The 23394-nt window shown below is 52.5% G+C and overlaps 1 protein-coding gene across 3 annotated transcripts in view; it reads left to right on the top strand.

Moving 5' to 3' along the window:
* EEA1 (early endosome antigen 1) overlaps positions 1-23394 on the top strand; it is a 302741-nt gene that overhangs the window by 183209 nt on the left and 96138 nt on the right. For all 3 annotated transcript variants that reach the window (XM_075344800.1, XM_075344799.1, XM_075344801.1), the window contains 3 exons: positions 3324-3437; positions 3545-3700; positions 5012-5151. In XM_075344800.1, coding sequence (XP_075200915.1) covers positions 3324-3437; positions 3545-3700; positions 5012-5151 — 410 coding nt within the window. The remainder of the gene's footprint in view (positions 1-3323; positions 3438-3544; positions 3701-5011; positions 5152-23394) is intronic.

Here is a 23394-nt window from a genome sequence, read left to right as displayed (position 1 = left end):
GATTGCGGCCGCGTCATACTCGTCGCCCCAGACTGGCCGAGGAGGTCGTGGTACCCGGATCTGTGGCATCTCACGGTCGGCCAACCGTGGGCACTACCAGACCGTCCAGACTTACTGTCCCAAGGGCCGTTTTTCCATCGGAATTCTGCGGCCCTGAACCTGACTGTGTGGCCATTGAGTCCTGGATCCTAGCGTCTTCAGGATTATCCCAAGGGGTCGTGGCCACCATGAGACAGGCTAGGAAGTCCACTTCTGCTAAGATCTACCACAGAACGTGGAAGATTTTCTTATCCTGGTGCTCTGCACAAGGAGTATTCCCTGGCCATTCGCGTTACCTGTCTTTCTTTCCTTCCTGCAATCTGGGTTGGAAAAGGGCTTGTCGCTCGGCTCCCTTAAAGGGCAAGTCTCGGCACTATCCGTGTTTTTTCAGAAGCGTCTAGCGCGACTTTCTCAGGTGCGCACGTTCCTGCAGGGGGTGTGTCATATCGTACCTCCGTACAGGCGGCCGTTAGATCCGTGGGATCTAAACAAGGTCCTTGTTGCTCTCCAGAAGCCGCCTTTCGAGCCCCTGAGGGATGTGTCACTTTCTCGACTCTCACAGAAAGTGGCCTTTCTGGTAGCGGTCACGTCTCTTCGGAGAGTGTCTGAACTAGCAGCGCTGTCATGCAAAGCTCCTTTCCTGGTGTTCCACCAGGACAAGGTAGTGCTGCGCCCCATTCAGGAGTTTCTCCCTAAGGTGGTATCCTCTTTTCACCTTAATCAGGATATCTCCTTGCCTTCCTTTTATCCGCATGCAGTCCATCGGTATGAAAAGGATCTGCATTTGTTGGATCTGGTGAGAGCACTCAGAATCTACATTTCCCGCACGGCGCCCCTGCGCCGCTCGGATGCACTCTTTGTCCTTGTCGCTGGTAAGCGCAAAGGGTCGCAGGCTTCCAAGGCCACCCTGGCTCGATGGATCAAAGAACCAATTCTTGAAGCCTACCGTTCTGCTGGGCTTCCGGTTCCATCAGGGCTGAAGGCCCATTCTACCAGAGCCGTGGGTGCGTCCTGGGCATTGCGACACCAGGCTACGGCTCAACAGGTGTGCCAGGCAGCTACCTGGTCGAGTCTGCACACTTTCACCAAACATTATCAGGTGCATACCTATGCTTCGGCGGACGCCAGCCTAGGTAGAAGAGTCCTGCAGGCGGCAGTTGCCTCCCCGTAGGGGAGGGCTGTCTTTGCAGCTCTAACATGAGGTATTTCTTTACCCACCCAGGGACAGCTTTTGGACGTCCCAATCGTCTGGGTCTCCCAATGGAGCGCCGAAGAAGAAGGGAATTTTGTTACTTACCGTAAATTCCTTTTCTTCTAGCTCCTATTGGGAGACCCAGCACCCGCCCTGTTGTCCTTCGGGATTTTTGGTTGTTTTTCGGGTACACATGTTGTTCATGTTGAACGGTTTTCAGTTCTCCGACGTTACTTCGGAGTGAATTTGTTTAAACCAGTTATTGGCTTTCCTCCTTCTTGCTTTTGCACTAAAACTGGTGAGCCAGTGATCCCACTGGGGGTGTATAGCCAGAAGGGGAGGGGCCTTACACTTTTTAGTGTAAGGCTTTGTGTGGCCTCCGGAGGCAGTGCTATACACCCAATCGTCTGGGTCTCCCAATAGGAGCTAGAAGAAAAGGAATTTACGGTAAGTAACAAAATTCCCTTCTTTCCCATCGGTTCCTTCAGTTTTTTGACAGATACGGTATGATTCTGAGCATGCCCAGTTAAAAAAAAACGGATCCGGCGGCCAGATCCATTTTTTTGCCGCGTCCATAGGCTTCCATTATAAAACACGCCGTACGGTGTCAGATCCGGCGCAATCCATTTTTTTTGTCGGACACAAAAACGTTCACTTCAACGTTTCATTCGGCCACCAGACAAGTAAATTTTGCCAGATCCGGCAAAAAAAACGGATGAAACGCAAGGCCATCCGGCACAATCCAGCGCTAATGAAAGTCTATGGGGGAAAAAACTGATCCGGCGGCAACAGACGTCGGATCCGTTTTATTAGTTTTTGCCGGATTGTGCTTGATGGCAAAAAACTGATGTGTGAAAGCAGCCTAATAAGACTTGTCACATAACTTAGGATAAGTAGCCAAATCAGAAACTCTGTTTCTAGACACAAGTTTTGGGATGCTGCTCCTCTCCAGTGCAAAGGAGGAGATCTGATTTGGTTTGGTGAAATGCTTCTGACTGGCTTTCTTAAAGCCACCAGGTGTAATATGCACCTAGAACCACAAGCAGTTCTGGGTGCATGTTTCTAATCCCTGCCTAGCAGTCCCAGCCTATAATAGCATAGAAAAATGGATCTTTAGAAAAAGTATTTCTAAAGATCCCATTTGATATGCTAATGAGGCCAGTGACAAGGAAATTGGTTCTCTTGGCTAGTCTGCCCCTTTAGCACGTCCCTGTGGGCGTAGTAACAAGCCAATGAATGTGCAGTGTCAGAGGCATGGGCGCGCTCACCTCTCTGCTGCCATCTCGTCCAACTCCTGGATTTCAGCTCTGTGCACTTGATCCCGGACTTTCGGTCATGCACACTACTTCAGTTTGAAGCCAGGACGCATACACCCGGCTTCATAGTCTGCATGACCGAAAGTCCAGGATTATGCACACTGAGCCCAAATCCAGGAGTCGTACGCGATGGCAGGTGAGAGGTGAGTGCGACCATACTCTGACGCTGCACATTCATTAGCATGGGCGTGCTTACATGCTAAGGGGGCCGACTAGCCAAGGGGACGAACACCCCGTGACGAGATTAGCATATCATATGGGATCTTTAGAAATACTTTTTTCTACAGATCTCTTTTTTAATGTTACTATCAGCTGGGACGGTTAGGCAGGGATTAGAGATATATACCCAGGTTCTGGGTGCATATTGCACCTGACAGGTTCCTTTTAAGGTGGAGCAAACGCCTTACAAAGAGTGCTAAGATGATTCATTTACCCCAGGCAGATTTATCACTTTTTACATGCCTTCTTTATGTGGTGGTGTTAATTAGAAAAAGGGCTTGTTCATTTTTAGCTTGAAGATCTGCATCTCTTTAGTCCTTTTTTAGAACTTGCTATATGCCTAAATGGGTCTTTAAACATGGTGATTAAAATTGGAGGGTCAATTAGTACTTGATTGTTAATGGTCTGACATTCCGTTTTTGTGCCAATATGTGAAGGATCAAGTATAAGGAAATGAGCAGTTATTTTGTGTTTTAGAACAATTAGCTTTTTGTATGACTTTTCTTTTTCATAATTGATATGATTTGTAACGATAGTCAATGTTGACACAATTTTAGATCAAAGCAAAGACTGAGCTTTTGTTGTCTGCTGAGGCTGCGAAGACTTCACAAAGGGTTGACCTGCAAAATCATTTGGATACAGCTCAAAATGCATTACAAGACAAGCAACAGGTGAGTATTGCTTTAATATTGCCGGGAGCTATCATGTACTTTGTATGTATGATTGTTTTTTACTTTTGTGCTGTATTTTTCTATTGAGCTTTTTCTTTTCTAAGTAGGAATTGAATAAAGTCAATACTCAACTTGAACAAGTGAATGCAAAATTACAAGAAAAGCAGGATCACTGTGCACAGCTGGAGCAAAGTATCAAAGAGTACAAGGAGAAGCATCTCAACCTCGAGCAAAAGGCAGAAGCACTTGAGGGGCAAATTAAGGTGAGTGCAGATAGGTCATTAGGATTCTATAGTCAGCCTCTTAAGTCAGCTTAATATGATTCTCCAAAAATGTAATATGACCCCACCCCCCTCCCCCTCCGTGATTCGTCCTAGTGACATTTCAGGATCACTTGCAGTCTAAAGAAACACTGCTCCCAAGACTGTGACAACTGACAGGAGCTGCACACGTACTGGAGCTGCGAGAGAACTGTGTGACAGGAGAAGAAATAAATCTTCTTGGCTGACTGCGCACAAAGGAATGTTTTCGTCAGCCTCCATCCTCCAGGCTTAGTCAGTCCGAGAAGATTTCCATTGGCTGCAGGAGTATATACTTATGATACAGCTCCAGTGAAGTTGGAACTCCCGTCTCGAGCTGTGTTTCTTCAGACTGTAGCCCGTCCTTATGTGTGACTAAGATGGCCTTCTGTTTGAGTCATTTTATTGCATTCTTAGAGAATTCCTTTAAGAGGGATGTACATGCCTGCGTTCCCAGAAACGGTCCCACACCTGTCCATGGGTTGTAACTGTTACTGCAGTTGAATTCCGGAAACTCTACACTTAAAGGGAACCTGTCACCACTTTTTTGGCCTATAAGCTACGGCCACCACCACCGGGCTCTTGTATACAGCATGTTAGAATGCTGTATATAAGAGCCCAGGCCAGGGGTATAACATTGAAAACATTTTATAATACTTACCTAACGGTCATGCTGTGGGCCTTATGGGTGTCTCCGTTGTCCGGTGCCGGCACCGCCTCTTTCAGCCATCTTTGTTCTCCTTCTTCTCTAGCCGCGGTGCATGACCAGTCCGACGTCATACACACTCGTTGGCATTGAGGTCCTGAGCAGGCACACTTTGATCTGTCCTGAGCAGGGCAAATCAAAGTATTGTAGTGCGCCTGCGCGGGACCGGCGAGTGTGTATGACAAAGCCACGTCATGCACCCAGGCTTCAGAAAGAGGACGAAGATGGCCGAAAGAGGAGGCGCCGGCACCGGACAACGGAGACGCACATAAAGTCCACAGTGCGACTGTTAGGTGAGTATTAGAAAGTGTTTTTTATGTTATACCCCCGGCCTGGGCTCTTATATACAGCATGTTAGAATGTACCTTAGACTTCACAACCTTGGGCATACTGGGAAGGGGTTTAAGAGGTTGTCCAGTACTTGGACACCTTCTTAATCCCTATGTTTTCCGCTAGTAAAATAATATAGGATACGTCTGTATGCTGTCACTACTTGATAGTCTGTTAGGTACTTTCAGTGTGTGTTATACATGAAGTTGTTTATATGTTTAAATTGTTTTTTCCCTCAGAAACTGGAAGTAGATCTAACAAGCGTAAAAGCGAATCGTGAGCAATGTGTACAAGATCTTCAGCAACAGAAGCAGCAGAGCTCACAACTAGAGCTAAAAGTGGCAGAGCTGGTCATACAGCTGGAGGACGAGAAGGCAATGTAAGAGCTGTCACCATTATCAATACCATCATAACATAGTTATGTCATAGCTCCCAAAAATGAGTATTGGCTCCTGCTAGAAGTATTGGAAGGCATATGGCTGCACTATTATTTTTTTGTTTCTTAATTATTTTGTATGTCATGTAAAGGGTTTCTTTTTTATTTATTGTGTTGCATATAGTCATTATTTAGAGTTTTAATCTGGCAGCAACTGACTATCGGTGTGGTTGCTAGACCAGGGTCATGTAAATCTTTTTGCTCAACTCTAGAAATTAGCTCACAGAAGATTGTAGCATATATATCCATCTTGTTGGATTGGGTGGACAGTCCATTGGCCAAAAGGACCTAATTTGCCCCTAAACAGCTTAGTGGCACCCCCGCTCAACGATGCCTGTCCCTAACAGAAGTTCCTAAGCAAAGCAACACCTAGAAACAGAAATTACACACAAATAGTACTTGTCTTGTGCAAATCCCCTTGACCAAATACCCCATCACAATTACCTCTGCCCATTCAGTCACCGATGTCCCCATCAGTTTTCAGGATTCAACCGATCTCCCCATCAGTTTTCAGGATTCATCAGAAGACCTATATTCAGGCACAATCGCCCATAGCAGCATGAATTTTAAATTGCAAATATCCCGTCACCTCTGGTCCTAGGAGGTGTAAATGCCCAAGCAGACGCCCACTTCCGGTTTCGTATTTCCAAATTATTTGTGGGTGGAACTCAAGTGGCGTTGTCAGGAAGTCCGGCTTCTCTGAACGAAGATTATAAATAAATATATTTCTTTGTCGCTCTATTGGGAGACCCAGACAATTGGGTGTATAGGCTATGCCTCCGGAGGCCGCACAAAGTATTACACTCAAAAGTGTTAAGCCCCTCCCCTTCTGCCTATACACCCCCCGTGCTCCCACGGGCTCCTCAGTTTTTTGCTTTGTGCGAAGGAGGTCAGACACGCACAGCTCCACAGATTAGTCAGCAGCAGCTGCTGACTATGTCGGTTGGAAGAAAAGTGGGCCCATATAGGGCCCCCAGCATGCTCCCTTCTCACCCCACTCTTGTCGGCGGTGTTGTTAAGGTTGAGGTATCCATTGCGGGTACGGAGGCTGGAGCCCACATGCTGCTTTCCTTCCCTATCCCCCTCAGGGCTCTGGGTGAAGTGGGATCCTATCGGTCTCCAGGCACTGAGACCGTGCTTCATCCACAACTCCTGTGGAGCCTGCTGGATAGGAGCCGGGTACCGTTCAGGGACATGGCCCTGCTACGTGAAGGTACTCTGTATCCCTGTGGGGACCGCGCACGGCAACACCTCAGCCTTGCTGGGTGTGCTAGTGCACCGGGGGACTGGGTTAAACTGTGCCATTACACACTCAGCGTCGCTGAGTGTGTTTATATGTAGGGGCTACCGCGCTAACCGCCGCTGCCAGGGGAAACTGCGGTGCGGCTGGGACTTGTAGTTCGCCGGGGACTTCGGCGTTAGCCGCGCTTTTACGGCGGCCACGCTTATACTCGAGTCCCCGGCTTGGCTTGCGGCCTAGTTTCCCTTTCTCCCGCCCTCAGCCCTGACAGGCAGGGGAAGGGCGGGACGCTGCACGGAAGAGCAGCACTGAGGGCTGGAGTATGATTTCCATACTCCACTCCCCTCACTGTGCACAGTGTGAGCACCTCGGCTACGCCCACGGCTCCCTCCTCTCGTCAGGACGCCGCAGCCATTTCCTGTCAGCTCCTACGACGCTGCAGAGACGGACAAACCCTGAGAGACCCAGACACGGTCTCTGGTGGCCTCATAACCGCTTTAGGCGGCTGGTAAGCAGCACCTGTGGTGCTGGCCTCATGGTGCTGTAGTGTACTGATACATTATTTGTTTTTAGTATATATTTTACACTGTATGAGCACAGTTCATTCTGGCTATATACCCTAGTGTGTTACTCAGGGAAAACAATAGCATGGCGCCCACAAAAGGCAGGGGTGCCAAAAACACAGGCTTATTATGCTGCCTGCGTCGCTTGTACGACCCAGCTGCCGGCAGGTTCCATTGACCCTCATTGTGTGCAATGTTCGGCCACTGTGACACTTCTTCAGCCAGGGCCTCTGCTAAGAGGGGCCCAGGGGGAGCCACCTGTTGACACTGTCCTAGTGACGGGGACGGAGTTTACAAAACTCTCTGAGACTATGGCTAAGATACTAGAAGCCTTGCAGTCCAGGCCGGTATCTCAGCAAAGGGACTCTGTTGAATCATTGTTCCCTGGCCCCCCTCAGTTGGACCAACAATGTCCTCCCGGGGTATCTCATACATCCCAGGCTGAGGGTGCTGACTTAGACCCCAGCCCCAGACCGACTAAGCGGGCTCGCTTAGAATTTCCCTCGACATCATATTGTTCAGGGTCTCAGCGGGGGGAATCTCTGGTTGATACTGCGGAGACAGCTGATCAGGATTCTGATCCTGAGGGCGCTCTCAATCTTAATACTCCAGACGGGGACGCCATACTGAACGTTCTTATTGCGTCCATCGATCAAATGCTGGATATTTCTCCCTCAGCTCCTCCGGCGGAGGAGTCAGCTTCTCTTACACCGAGTATGTTTCTAGACCACTCTGATTTCAGAGAGGCAGTCCAGAATCATCATGCTTGTCCAGATAAGCGTTTTTTCTAAGCGCCTTAAGGATACACGTTATCCTTTTCCCCCTGACGTGGTTAAAGGTTGGACTCAGTGTCCCAAAGTGTCTCCATTCTCCAGACTGGCGGCTAGATCCATACTTGCAGTGGACGAGGGGGCCTCGTTCAAGGATGCCACTGACAGGCAGATGGAGCTCTGGTTGAAATCCATCTATGAAGCTATCGGAGCTTCTTTTGCCCCAGCATTCGCAGCTGTATGGGCGCTACAAGCTATCTCAGCAGGTCAAGCACAAATTGAAGCAGCCACATGCACGGCCGCGCCACAAGTGGCATCCATTACCACCCAGACCTCGGCAATTGCGTCTTACGCTATTATTGCTGTCCTGGACTCTGCGAGCCGTACGGCGGTCGCGGCCGCCAATTCGGTGGTACTCCGCAGGGCCTTGTGGCTACGGGAATGGAAGGCAGATTCTGCTTCCAAAAAGCGCTTAACCAGTTTGCCAATTTCTGGCGACAGGCTGTTTGGCGAGCGTCTGGATGAAATCATCAAACAATCCAAGGGAAAGGATACATCCTTACCCCAGTCCAAACAGGACATACCCCAACGGAGGAGAGGGCAGTCGAGGTCTCGGTCCTTTCAGGGCGCGGGCAGGTCCCAATTCTCCTCGTCCAAAAGGTCTCAGAAAGAACAAAGGAACTCTGATGCATGGCGGTCTAAGTCACGTCCTTAAAAGGCCACCGGAGGCGCCGCTAACAAAGCGGCTTCCTCATGACTTTCGACCTCCTCTAGTAGCATCCTCGGTCGGTGGCAGGCTTTCCCGCTTTTGCGACACCTGGCTGCCACAAATAAAAGACCGCTGGGTGAGAGACATTCTGTCTCACGGTTACAAGATAGAGTTCACCTCTCGTCCCCCGACTCGATTCTTCAGGTCATCCCCGCCTCACTAGCGAGCCGAGGCTCTTCTGCAGGCGCTGCGCACTCTGAAGGCAGAAGGAGTGGTGATCCCGGTTCCTCTTCAGCAACTGAGCCACGGTTTTTACTCCAATTTGTTTGTGGTCCCAAAAGAGGACGGGTCTTTCCGCCCGGTCCTTGACCTGAAACTGCTCAACAAACATGTAAAAAACCAGACGGTTCAGGATGGAATCCCCCCGCTCCGTCATCGCCTCAATGTCCCAAGGAGATTTCCTTGCATCGATCGATATCAAAGATGCTTATCTCCACGTACCGATTGCTCCAGAGCACCAGCGCTTCTTGCGCTTCGCCATAGGAAATGAACACCTGCAATTCGTGGCACGGCCGTTCGGCCTGACAACAGCCCCACGGGTTTTTACCAAGGTTATGGCTACTGTAGTAGCGGTCCTCCACTCTCAGGGTCACTCGGTGATTCCGTACTTGGATACTGATCAAGGCACCCTCTCAAGAGGCATGCCAACACAGCCTCGACGCTACCCTGGAGACTCTCCAGGGTGTCGGGTGGATCATCAATTTTACAAAGTCAAATCTGACACCGGCCCAATCGCTGACATATCTTGGCATGGAGTTTCATACCCTCTCAGCGATAGTGCAGCTTCCGCTGATCAAGCAGTAGTCACTACAGAAAGGGGTACAATCTCTCCTTCAAGGCCAGTCACACCCCTTGAGGCGCCTCATGCACTTCCTGGAGAAGATGGTGGCAGCAATGGAGGCAGTCCCTTTCGCGCAGTTTCACCTGCGTCCCCTTCAATGGGACATCCTACGCAAATGGGACAGGAAGCCGACGTCCCTCGACAGGACCGTCTCCCTCTCTCAGGCGACCAAAGCTTCCCTTCGGTGGTGGCTTCTTCCCGCTTCATTATCGAAGGGGATATCCTTCCTACCCCCATCCTGGGAAGTAGTCACGACAGACGCGAGTCTGTCAGGGTGGGGAGCGGTTTTTCTCCACCACAGGGCTCAGGGTACGTGGACCCAGCAAGAGTCCTCGCTTCAGATCAACGTTCTGGACATACGGGCAGTGTATCTTGCCCAGAAAGCGTTCCAGCAGTGGCTGGAGGGCAAGCAGATCCGAATTCAGTCGGACAATTCCACAGCGGTGGCATACTTCAACCACCAAGGCGACACACGCAGCCGGCAAGCCTTCCAGGAAGTCCGGCGGATTTTGATGTGGGTGGAAGCCACGGCATCCACCATATCTGCAGTTCACATCCCAGGCGTGGAAAACTGGGAAGCAGATTATCTCAGTCGCCAGGGCATGGACGCAGGGGAATGGTCCCTTCACCCGGACGTGTTTCAGGAGATCTGTTGCCGCTGGGGGGTGCCGGACGTCGACCTCATGGCGTCCCGGCACAACAACAAGGTACCAATGTTCATGGCACGGTCTCAAGATCCCAGAGCTCTGGCGGCAGACGCCTTAGTTCAGGATTGGTCGCAGTTTCAGCTCCCTTATGTGTTTCCTCCGCTGGCACTGTTGCCCAGAGTGTTACGCAAGATCAGGACCGACTGCCGCCGCGCCATCCTCGTCGCTCCAGACTGGCCAAGGTGGTCGTGGTACCCGGTTCTGTGGCATCTCACGGTCGGCCGACCGTGGACACTACCAGACCAAACAGACTTGCTATCTCGAGGGCCGTTTTTTCCATCTGAATTCTGCGGCCCTCAACCTGACTGTGTGGCCATTGAGCCCTGGACCCTAGCGTCTTCAGGGTTATCTCAAGACGTCATTGCCACTATGAGACAGGCTAGGAAACCAACGTCCGCCAAGATCTACCACAGGACGTGGAAAATTTTCCTGTCGTGGTGCTCTGCTCAGGGTTTTTTCTCCCTGGCCTTTTGCCTTGCCCACTTTTCTGTCCTTCTTTCAATCTGGACTGGAAAAGAGTTTGTCGCTCGGCTCCCTTAAGGGACAAGTCTCGACGCTCTGTGTTTTTCCAGAAGCGCCTAGCCAGGCTTCCACAGGTACGCACGTTCCTGCAGGGGGTTTGTCACATCGTTCCACCTTACAAGCGGCCGTTAGAACCCTGGGATCTAAACGGGGTTCTGATGGTTCTTCAGAAACCACCATTCAAGCCAATGAGAGATATTTCCCTCTCACAACTTTCGCAGAAAGTGGTTTTTTCTAGTAGCAGTCACTTCTCTTCGGCGAGTGTCTGAGCTAGCAGTATTGTCGTGCAAAGCCCCTTTCCTGGTGTTTCACCAGGACAAGGTGGTTCTACGTCCGGTTCCGGATTTCTCCCTAAGGGGGTATCCTCCTTTCATCTCAATCAGGATATCTCCTTACCTTCTTTTTATCCTCATCCAGTTCACCAATGTGAAAAGGATTTGCACTTGTTAGATTTGGTGAGAGCACTCAGACTCTACATTTCTCGTACGGCGCCCCTGCGCCGCTCGGATGCACTCTTTGTCCTTGTCGCTGGCCAGCGTAAAGGGTCACAGGTTTCCAAATCAACCCTGGCTCGGTGGATCAAGGAGCCAATTATCGAAGCTTACCGTTCGGCTGGGCTTCCGGTTCCATCAGGGCTGAGGGCCCATTCTACCAGAGCCGTGGGCGCGTCCTGGGCTTTGAGGCACCAGGCTGCGGCTCAGCAGGTGTGTCAGGCGGCTACCTGGTCGAGCCTGCACACTTTCACGAAACACTATCAGGTGCATACCTATGCTTCGGCGGATGCCAGCCTAGGTAGACGAGTCCTTCAGGCGGCGGTTGCCCACCTGTAGGAAAGGACCGTTTTACGGCTCTCTTACGAGGTATTATTTTACCCACCCAGGGACTGCTTTTGGACGTCCCAATTGTCTGGGTCTCCCAATAGAGCGACAAAGAAGAAGGGAATTTTGTTTACTTACCGTAAATTCCTTTTTCTTCTAGCTCTAATTGGGAGACCCAGCACCCGCCCCTGTTTTTTTGTGTACACATGTTGTTCATGTTGAATGGTTTCAGTTCTCCGATATTCCTTCGGATTGAAGTTACTTTAAACCAGTTTATAATTCTTTTTCCTCCTTGCTTTTGCACCAAAACTGAGGAGCCCGTGGGAGCACGGGGGGTGTATAGGCAGAAGGGGAGGGGCTTAACACTTTTGAGTGTAATACTTTGTGCGGCCTCCGGAGGCATAGCCTATACACCCAATTGTCTGGGTCTCCCAATTAGAGCTAGAAGAAAAGGAATTTACGGTAAGTAAACAAAATTCCCTTAATTAAACACACACACACACACACACACACACACACACACACCACTCTCACACACATTCTCTCTCTCTATGTGTGTGTGTGTGTGTGTGTATGTATATATATATATAATATATTTTATAAATATGTGTATAGTTTTTCTTTGTCAACTCAAGATATTATACAAAAACAATACTATTGATTGAACTGGTTAATCAGTCATGACTTCTATCTATCACATGTATGATACAATGACTGTGAAATAGTAGTGAGGAGTAGAAAACCAATACTGTAAATATGTATTTATTTAAAAAGTTCTTTAGGACTGGATTTGTATGGAATCCCTACCAATTGTCTTTAGTTTGGATAAATTAGTTGGGTGAATTTGGTGTAGTAGTGTAGGAAAGATTTGTTAGGAATACCCCAATGTACCCCTTCAGCCCCCGGGCACTTTCCGTTTTTGCGTTTTTGTTTTTCGCTCCTTTTCTTCCGAGAGCCGTCACTTTTTTATTATTACGTCAATCTTACCATATGAGGGCTTGTTTTCTTTGTCGCTCCATTGGGAGACCCAGACAATTGGGTGTATAGCTTCTGCCTCCGGAGGCCACACAAAGTATTACACTTTAAAAAGTGTAACCCCTCCCCTCTGCCTATACACCCTCCCGTGGATCACGGGCTCCTCAGTTTTATGCTTTGTGTGGAAGGAGGCACACATCCACTCATGCATTCTCAACTTCGTTATGTCGGTTGGAAGAAAAGAGGGCCCCCACGGGGCCCCCGGCATGTTCCCTTCTCACCCCACTACGTCGGCGGTGTTGTTAAGGTTGAAGTACCCATTGCGGGTACAGAGGCTGGAGCCACATGCCGTCTCCTTCACCATCCCTTAAGCGGCTCTGGGAGAAGTGGGATCCTAAGCGGTCATCCATTTACTGGGACCGTGCTCCATCCGCAGCCCCTGTGGGAACCTGCCGGACCGGAGCCTCTTCAACCTCAGGGACCGGGCCCTGCAACTCAAAGGTACTCTGTGTCCCCATAGGGGACTGTGCAGGGAGCGCACCTTCTTCCCGGAAGCCGCGGCGGCTGCTGAATTTAGGAGGCCGGTGGACTTCCGCGCCGACCGTGCCTGCTTGTCGGGCGCGGTTTCAAATTTAGTCCCCGGCTTCATCGCGGCCTAGTCGCAAAAATTCCGCCCCCGGGCCTGCCTGTCAGGGGTAAGGGCGGGATTACCGACCTGACGTCGGATGTGAGGGCTGGAGCATCCTGCATGTTTCCTCCCCCCTCACTGATCACTGTGGGGTCCCCAGATTCCCGCACTTTGCTGGCGCCGCCCACGGCTCCACTCCTCCCCTGAGAGCTCCGGCAGCCATTTTTTGGCATTCTGCCGGTGAAGGATTCTCAGTGAACAGCTCTGCAGCTCCGGGGGATCCAAGGCAGGGAATCTGGAGGACACACTCCGCTCGTTAGCGGTCGGTAAGCCACACATGTCACCCGGTGCTGGTCCCCCTAGGGTGCCGGATTAGATATGTATATATCTATATCTATCTGTTCGGTGGCCTGTATACCCCTTTCCCATATACCCTCAGTGATCACTCTCCTAGGAGACAACAGCATGTCGTCCACAAGGAGCAAAGCTGCTAAGGCACAGGGTTTTTTTGCGGCCTGTACCTCTTGTGGGGCTATGTTACCTGCGGGTTCCACCTACCCTCACTGTGAGCAATGCTCGACCCCTGTTTCGTTTGCTCAGCCGGAGCCTCGGACACTGGTGGGCCCCTCGGCTCATGTAGACCCCAGACCCCCCTGCTCCCCCTGACCAGGCTGCAGGGACAGAGTTTGCCTCTTTTGCTGAGAAACTCTCTGAGTCACTTTCTCAATCCATTGCACAGTCTATGGACAAATGGTCTTCTAAGCTGCTAGAGGCTTTGCAGTCCAGACCGGACCCTTCACAGGCCCCGGCCCCTGTTGGCTCGTCGCCTCCAGGCCCCTCTCAGTCCGCGCCACAGCGCGCTCATAGGTTGGCCCCTCGGTCTCAGGCGGAAGACTCCTGCCCGGACCGTAGTCCTAGACCGGCTAAGCGGCCTCGCTGGGACTCTTCCCCGACTTCCTCTCGCTGCTCGGGATCCCAGCTTGAGGACTCTCTGGAGGACGAGGCGGACGTCGCAGCTCAGGGCTCTGACCCTGACGTCGCCCTTAACCTTGATACACCTGAGGGGGACGCCTTAGTAAATGATCTTATCTCGTCCATCAACCAGGTGTTAGATCTCTCTCCCCCGCCTCCTCCTGTAGAGGAGTCGGCGTCTCAGCAGGAGAAACACCAGTTTCGGTTCCCCAAACGTACACGCAATATGTTTTTTGATCACTCTAACTTCAGGGACGCTGTCCAGAAGCCCAGAGCGGTCCCGGACAAGCGCTTTACTAAGCGCCTCACTGACACGCGTTACCCCTTCCCATCTGAAGTCGTTAAGGGTTGGGCTCACTGTCCCAAGGTGAATCCTCCAGTCTCAAGATTGGCGGCTAGATCCGTGGTGTCGGTTGCAGATGGCTCATCGCTAAAAGATGCCACTGACAGACAGATTGAGCTCCTGGTGAAGTCCATCTATGAGGCCACGGGCGCGTCTTTTGCCCCGGCCTTTGCAGCCGTGTGGGCACTCCAAGCTATCTCGGCTTGTCTGACTGAGATTAATGCTGTCACAAGTAATTCTGCTCCGCAAGTTGCGTCTTTGACCTCTCAGGCGTCAGCCTTTTCATCCTACGCCATGAACGCCGTCCTGGACTCTGCTAGCCGTACAGCTGTAGCATCCGCTAACTCTGTGGCAGTCCGCAGGGCCATGTGGCTGCGCGAATGGAAGGCAGATTCGGCTTCCAAGAGGTTCTTAACCGGTTTGCCGTTTTCTGGCGACCGTTTGTTTGGCGAACGATTGGATGAGATTATTAAGGAATCCAAAGGAAAGGATTCCTCCTTACCCCAGGCCAAACCTAAGAGACCTCAACAGAGAAAGGTTCAATCGAGATTTCGGTCCTTTCGTCCCTCCGCCAAGTCCCAATCCTCTTCGTCCAACAGGCCGGAGAAAAGCCAGAGGAACTCCTATGCGTGGCGATCCAAGTCTCGCCCACAAAAGGCCGCAGGAGGCACTGCCTCCAAGACGGCTTCCTCATGACTCTCGGCCTCCCCTGACCGCATCCTCGGTCAGTGGCAGGCTCTCCCGCTTTGGCGACGCCTGGTGGCCACATGTTCAAGACCGATGGGTGAGAGACATTCTGTCTCATGGTTACAGGATAGAGTTCAGCTCTCGTCCTGCGGCTCGCTTCTTCAGAACCTCTCCGCCCCCCGCTCAGGCCGACGCACTTTTTCAGGCAGTAGCCGCTCTAAAGATGGAAGGAGTTGTGATCCCCGTTCCCCTTCAGGAACGTGGTGCCAAAAAAGGACGGGTCATTCCGTCCCGTTCTGGACCTCAAGCTACTCAACAGACATGTGAGAACCAGACGGTTCCGGATGGAATCTCTCCGCTCGGTCATCGCCTCAATGTCACAAGAAGACTTCCTAGCATCGATCGACATCAAGGATGCTTATCTCCATGTACCGATCGCACCCGAGCATCAACGTTTCCTGCGTTTCGCCATCGGGGACGAACACCTCCAGTTCGTGGCATTGCCTTTCGGCTTGGCGACAGCACCACAGGTTTTCACCAAAGTCATGGCATCCGTTGTGGCGGTCCGGCATTCTCAGGGCCACTCGGTGATTCCCTACTTGGACGATCTCCTAGTCAGGCCCCCGTCTCGGGTGGCGTGTCAACAAAGTCTATCTGGCGCTCTGGCGACTCTCCAGCGGTTCGGGTGGATCATCAACTTCCCGAAATCCAAGTTGACACCGACCCAATCACTGACGTACCTTGGGATGGAGTTTCATACCCAGCAAGCGTTAGTCAAGCTTCCGAGCGACAAACAGCTTTCTCTGCAGGCAGGGGTGCAATCCCTTCTTCGGAGTCAGTCACACCCCTTAAGGCGCCTCATGCACTTCCTGGGGAAGATGGTGGCAGCTATAGAGGCAGTCCCGTTCGCGCAATTCCATCTTCGGCCACTCCAATGGGACATTCTCCGCAAATGGGACAGGAGTTCGGCTTCCCTCGACAGGAACGTCTCTCTTTCCCTTGCAACCAAGACGTCACTTCAGTGGTGGCTCCTTCCCAACTCTCTGTCGCAGGGAAAATCCTTCCTACCCCCAACCTGGGCTGTGGTCACCACGGACGCGAGCCTGTCAGGGTGGGGAGCGGTTTTTCTCCACCACAGGGCTCAGGGAACCTGGACTCCGATAGTCATCCCTTCAGATCAATATTCTGGAGATAAGGGCAGTGTATCTAGCCCTATTGGCTTTTCATCGGTGGCTGGAGGGCAGGCAGATCCGTATCCAGTCAGACAACGCCACTGCTGTCGCATACATCAACCACCAAGGCGGCACTCGCAGTCGTCAAGCCTTCCAGGAAGTCCGACGGATTCTGCAGTGGGTGGAAGCCACAGCTTCCACCATCTCCGCAGTTCACATCCCGGGCGTAGAAAACTGGGAAGCAGATTTTCTGTCGTCAGGGCATGGACGCGGGGGAATGGTCTCTGCACCCAGACGTGTTTCGAGAGAGCTGTCGCCGCTGGGGAACGCCGGACGTCGATCTCATGGCGTCACGGCACAACAACATAGTCCCGGCATTCATGGCACGGTCTCAGGATCACAGAGCTCTGGCGGCGGACGAGTTAGTTCAGGATTGGTCGCAGTTTCGACTGCCTTATGTGTTTCCTCCTCTGGCGATGCTGCCCAGAGTGTTACGCAAGATCAGGTCCGACTGCCGTCGCGCCATTCTCGTCGCTCCAGACTGGCCGAGGCGGTCGTGGTACCCGGATCTGTGGCATCTCACGGTGGGTCAACCGTGGGCGCTTCCAGACCGCCCAGACTTGCTGTCACAAGGCCCATTTTTCCATCTGAATTCTGTGGCCCTCAACCTGACTGTGTGGCCATTGAGTCCTGGCTCCTAGCGTCTTCAGGGTTATCTCAGGATGTCATTGCCACCATGAGACAGGCCAGGAAGCCTACGTCCGCCAAGATCTATTATAGGTCTTGGCAAATCTTCCTATCCTGGTGCGCTAATAACGGTTTTACTCCATGGCCGTTTGCCTTACCCACTTTTCTTTCATTCCTTCAATCCGGAATGGACAAGGGTTTGTCACTTGGCTCTCTCAAGGGCCAAGTATCGGCGCTCTCCGTGTTTTTTTTCAAAAGCGCCTAGCCAGGCTTCCGCAGGTCCGCACGTTCCTGCAGGGAGTTTGCCACATAGTCCCACCTTACAAGCGTCCGCTGGAACCCTGGGATCTTAACAGGGTGCTAACGGCTCTTCAGAAACCACCTTTCGAGCCGCTGCGGTATGTCTCTCTATCACGTCTTTCGCAGAAGGTGGCCTTCCTAGTGGCAGTCACATCACTTCGGAGAGTGTCTGAGCTAGCAGCGCTGTCATGCAAAGCCCCCTTCCTGGTGTTTCACCAGGATAAGGTGGTTCTGCGTCCGGTCCCGGAATTTCTCCCTAAGGTGGTATCCCCTTTTCATCTCAATCAGGATATCTCCTTGCCTTCATTTTGCCCTAATCCAATTCTCCAGTGTGAAAAGGATTTGCACTCTTTGGATCTTGTGAGAGCACTCCGGCTCTACGTGTCTCGCACGGCGCCCCTGCGTCGTTCAGATGCGCTCTTTGTCCTTGTCGCTGGCCAGCGTAAGGGCTCGCAGGCTTCCAAGTCTACCTTGGCTCGGTGGATCAAGGAACCGATTCTCGAAGCCTACCGTTCTTCTGGGCTTCCGATTCCTTCAGGGCTGAAAGCCCATTCTACCAGAGCCGTGGGTGCGTCCTGGGCATTGCGGCACTGGGCTACGGCTCAACAGGTGTGTCAGGCAGCTACGTGGTCTAGTCTGCACACTTTCAGGAAACACTATCAAGTGCATACCTATGCTTCGGCAGACGCCAGTCTAGGTAGGAGAGTCCTTCAGGCGGCGGTTGCCCACCTGTAAGAGGGGGCCGTTTTTTCGGCTCTTTTTATTGAGGTATTCTTTTACCCACCCAGGGACTGCTCTTGGACGTCCCAATTGTCTGGGTCTCCCAATGGAGTGACAAAGAAGAAGGGAATTTTGTTTACTTACCGTAAATTCCTTTTCTTCTAGCTCCTATTGGGAGACCCAGCACCCGCCCCTGTACCCTTCGGGCTGGTTGTTTTTTTGTGTACACATGTTATTCATGTTGAATTGTTCTTTTCTTTGTCGCTCCATTGGGAGACCCAGACAATTGGGTGTATAGCTTCTGCCTCCGGAGGCCACACAAAGTATTACACTTTAAAAAATGTGTAACCCCTCCCCTCTGCCTATACACCCTCCCGTGCATCACGGGCTCCTCAGTTTTATGCTTTGTGTTGAAGGAGGCACACATTCACTCAAGCTCCCATTTTAGTCAGCAGCAGCTGCTGATTGTATCGGATGGAAGAAAAGAGGGCCCCTAACAGGGCCCCCGGCATGCTCCCTTCTCACCCCACTTAGTCGGCGGTGTTGTTAAGGTTGAGGTACCCATTGCGGGTACAGAGGCTGGAGCCACATGCCGTTTTCCTTCCCCATCCCTTAGAGGCTCTGGGAGAAGTGGGATCCTAACCGGTCACCATTCACTGGGACCGGGCTCCCTCCGCAGCCCCTGGGGGAATCTGCCGGACAGGAGACTTGGTATCATCAGGGACAGGCCCTGCATCTAAAGGTACTCTGTGTCCCCTTGGGGACGGTGCATGGAGCCCCTGTGTCACAGACGCTGCAGCGCTGCTGTTTTTTTGTGACGACCGGGACTACCGCGCCGACCGTGCCTGTTTGCCGGCCGCGTTATTAACTTTACTCCCCGGCTTCATGCGGCCTAGTACTATAACTCCCGCCCCCGGGCCTGCCAGTCAGGGGTAAGGGCGGGACGGTCGACTGGACGTCGGCAGTGAGGGCTGGACCATACTTAGGTGTCCTCCTCCCCCCTCACTGATCACTGTGGGGCACCAGATTCCCGCACTTTATTAGTCGCCGCCCATGGCTCCCTCCTTCCCTGAGAGCTCCAGCAGCCATTTTTACAATCACTTCTGCCGGTGGAGGATTTCAGAACGAGCTCTGCAGCTCTGGGAGGCCCAAGGCAGGGAATCTGGTGGACACACAACCGCTTGGGGCGGTCGGTAAGCCACACCGGTTACACGGTGCTGGTCCCCCTGGGGTGCCGAAGTGTGTGTATATATATATATGTATATATATATATATATATATATATATATATATATATTTGTATACATTTTCTCTGTTCGGCCGCATTGTTTTGCTTTTGGCTATATACCCTCAGTGATCACTCTCCGAGGAGACAACAGCATGTCGTCCGCAAAGAGCAAGGGTGCCAAGACACAGGGTTATTTTGCAACCTGTACCTCTTGTGCGGCTATGTTACCTGCAGGTTCCACCTACCCGCACTGTGAGCAATGCTCGGCCCCTGTTGCACTCGCTCAGCCGGAGCCTCGGGCACTGGTGGGGCCCTCGGCTCAGGTAGAACCGCCGGCTTCCACTGTCCAGGTGGCAGGGACAGAGTTTGCAGCTTTGGCTGAGAAACTCTGAGTCACTTTCACAATCCATGGCTCAGTCTATGGACAGATGGTCTGCTAAGATACTAGAAGCCTTGCAGTCCAGATCGGTCCTTACACAGGCCTCGGGCACTGTGAGTTCATCGCCCCCAGGCCCCTCTCTGTCTGCGCAGCAGCGTGCTCCTGGGGTGACACCTGGGTCTCACGGGGAGGACTCAGACACGGACCGCAGTCCCAGACCGGCTAAGCGGGCTCGCTGGGAACCTTCCCCGACTTCATCACACTGTTCGGGGTCTCAGCTTGAGGACTCTCTGGAGGATGAAGCGGAGGTCGCAGCTCAGGGCTCTGACCCTGACGTTGCTCTCAATCTTGATACACCGGAAGGGGACGCCATAGTAAATGACCTTATAGCGTCCATCAACCAGGTGTTAGATCTATCTCCCCCACCTCCACCTGTAGAGGAGTCGGCTTCTCAGCAGGAGAAACACCAGTTCAGGTTTCCCAAACGTACACGGAGTGCGTTTTTCGATCACTCTAACTTCAGAGATGCTGTCCAGAAGCACAGAGCATTTCCAGACAAGCGTTTTTCTAAGCGTCTTAATGACACACGTTACCCCTTCCCCGCTGACGTAGTTAAGGGTTGGGCTCAATGCCCCAAGGTGGATCCTCCAGTCTCTAGACTGGCGGCTAGATCCGTAGTATCAGTGGCAGATGCTTCATCGCTCAAGGATGCCACTGACAGGCAGATAGAACTCCTGATGAAATCCATCTATGAAGCCATAGGCGCGTCCTTTGCCCCAGCCTTTGCAGCAGTGTGGGCACTCCAAGCTATCTCAGCTTGTCTGTCTGAGATTAATGCGGTCACACGTGCCTCTGCTCCGCAAGTTGCGTCTTTGACTTCTCAGGCGTCGGTATTTTCATCCTACGCCATGAATGCCGTCCTGGACTCTGCGAGCCGCACAGCGGTAGCGTCCGCAAATTCGGTGGCAGTCCGCAGGGCCATGTGGCTACGCGAATGGAAAGCAGACTCTGCTTCCAAGAAGTTCCTAACCGGTTTGCCATTTTCTGGCGACCGTTTGTTTGGCGAGCAATTGGATGAGATTATTAAGCAATCCAAGGGAAAGGACTCGTCCTTACCCCAGTCCAAACCAAACAGACCTCAGCAACGAAAAATTCAATCGAAGTTTCGGTCCTTTCGGCCCTCAGCCAAGTCCCAATCCTCCACGTCCAACAGGACTCAGAAGGGCCAGAGGAACTCTTATGCATGGCGGTCTAAGTCACGTCCTCCAAAGACCGCCGGAGGCACCGTCTCCAAGGCGGCCTCCTCATGACTTTCGGCCTCCCCAAACCGCATCCTCGGTCGGTGGCAGGCTCTCCCGCTTTTGCGACGCCTGGTGGCCACATGTCCAAGACCGATGGGTGAGAGACATTCTGTCTCACGGTTACAGGATAGAGCTCAGCTCTCGTCCTCCGACTCGTTTCTTCAGAACATCTCCGCCCCCCGAGCGAGCCGATGCACTTTTTCAGGCGGTGAACACTCTGAAGACAGAAGGAGTTGTGATCACCGTTCCCCTTCAAGAACGTGGTCGCGGTTTTTACTCCAACTGGTTCGTGGTGCCAAAAAAGGACGGATCATTCCGTCCCGTTCTGGACCTCAAACTGCTCAACAGACACGTGAGAACCAGACGGTTTCGGATGGAATCTCTCCGTTCTGTCATCGCTTCGATGTCCCAACGAGACTTCCTAGCATCAATCGACATCAGGGATGCTTATCTCCATGTGCCGATTGCACCAGAGCATCAACGCTTCCTGCGTTTCGCCATCGGGGACGAACACCTTCAGTTTGTGGCACTGCCTTTCGGCCTGGCGACAGCCCCACGGGTCTTCACCAAGGTCATGGCATCCATGGTGGCGGTCCTACACTCTCAGGGCCACTCGGTGATCCCTTACTTAGACGATCTCCTAGTCAAGGCTCCCTCCCGGGCGGCATGCCAACACAGCCTGACCATTGCTCTGGAGACTCTCCAGAGGTTCGGGTGGATCATCAATTTCGCAAAGTCAACATTGACACCGACCCAATCACTGACTTACCTCGGGATGGAGTTCCATACTCTCTCTGCGATAGTCAAGCTCCCGCTGGACAAACAGCGTTCGCTGCAGACAGGGGTGCACTCCCTTCTTCGGGCCCAGTCACACCCCTTGCGGCGCCTCATGCACTTCCTAGGGAAGATGGTGGCAGCAATGGAGGCAGTTCCCTTTGCGCAGTTTCATCTGCGTCCACTTCAATGGGACATTCTCAGCAAATGGGACAGGAGGTCGACGTCCCTAGACAGGAACGTCTCTCTTTCACCGGCAGCCAAAACCTCTCTTCAGTGGTGGCTTCTTCCCACTTCCTTGTCGAGGGGAAAATCCTTCCTGCCCCCATCCTGGGCTGTGGTCACGACGGACGCGAGCCTGTCAGGGTGGGGAGCGGTTTTTCTCCACCACAGGGCTCAGGGAACCTGGACTCCGACAGAGTCCTCCCTTCAGATCAATGTTCTGGAGATAAGGGCAGTATATCTAGCCCTAAAGGCGTTCCATCGGTGGCTGGAGGGAAGGCAGATCCGCATACAGTCGGACAACGCCACGGCGGTCGCGTACATCAACCACCAGGGTGGCACGCGCAGTCGTCAAGCCTTCCAAGAAGTTCGGCGGATTCTGCTGTGGGCGGAGGCCACAGCCTCCACCATCTCCGCAGTTCACATCCCGGGCGTAGAAAACTGGGAAGCAGACTTTCTCAGTCGCCAGGGCATGGACGCAGGGGAATGGTCTCTTCACCCGGACGTGTTTCAAGAGATCTGTTGCCGCTGGGGAACGCCGAACGTCGACCTCATGACGTCTCGGCACAACAACAAAGTCCCGGCATTCATGGCACGGTCTCAAGATCACAGAGCTCTGGCGGCGGACGCATTAGTTCAGGATTGGTCGCAGTTTCGACTGCCTTATGTATTTCCTCCTCTGGCACTGCTGCCCAGAGTGTTACGCAAGATCAGGTCCGACTGCCGCCGCGCCATCCTCGTCGCTCCAGACTGGCCGAGGAGGTCGTGGTACCCGGATCTGTGGCACCTCACGGTGGGTCAACCGTGGGCACTCCCAGACCGACCAGACTTGCTGTCTCAAGGGCCATTTTTCCATCTGAATTCTGCGGCCCTCAACCTGACTGTGTGGCCATTGAGTCCTGGCTCCTAGCGTCCTCAGGGTTATCTCAAGATGTCATTGCCACTATGAGACAGGCCAGGAAACCAACGTCCGCCAAGATCTATCACAGGACTTGGAGGATCTTCTTATCCTGGTGCTCTGATCAGGGTTTTACCCCCTGGCCGTTTGCCTTGCCCACTTTTCTTTCTTTCCTTCAATCCGGAATGGACAAGGGTTTGTCTCTCGGCTCTCTCAAGGGACAAGTATCGGCGCTTTCCGTGTTTTTTCAAAAGCGTCTAGCCAGGCTTCCGCAGGTCCGCACGTTCCTGCAGGGAGTTTGCCACATAGTCCCACCTTACAAAAGGCCGCTGGAACCATGGGATCTTAACAGAGTGCTAAAGGCTCTTCAGAAACCACCCTTCGAGCCACTGCGGGATGTCTCTCTATCACGTCTTTCGCAGAAGGTGGCGTTTCTAGTGGCAGTTACATCGCTCCGTAGAGTGTCGGAGTTGGCAGCGCTGTCATGCAAAGCCCCCTTCCTGGTTTTTCACCAGGATAAGGTGGTTCTGCGTCCGGTCCCGGAATTTCTCCCTAAGGTGGTGTCCCCTTTTCATCTCAATCAGGATATCTCCTTACCTTCTTTTTGCCCTCATCCAGTTCACCAATGTGAAAAGGATTTGCACTTGTTAGATCTAGTGAGAGCACTCCG

The sequence above is a fragment of the Anomaloglossus baeobatrachus genome, chromosome 4, assembly GCF_048569485.1.
Source record: "Anomaloglossus baeobatrachus isolate aAnoBae1 chromosome 4, aAnoBae1.hap1, whole genome shotgun sequence".
Classification (NCBI taxonomy): Eukaryota; Metazoa; Chordata; class Amphibia; order Anura; family Aromobatidae; genus Anomaloglossus; species Anomaloglossus baeobatrachus.
Note: the sequence above shows the minus strand (reverse complement) of the source record. Positions and strands in the feature narration are given on the sequence as shown.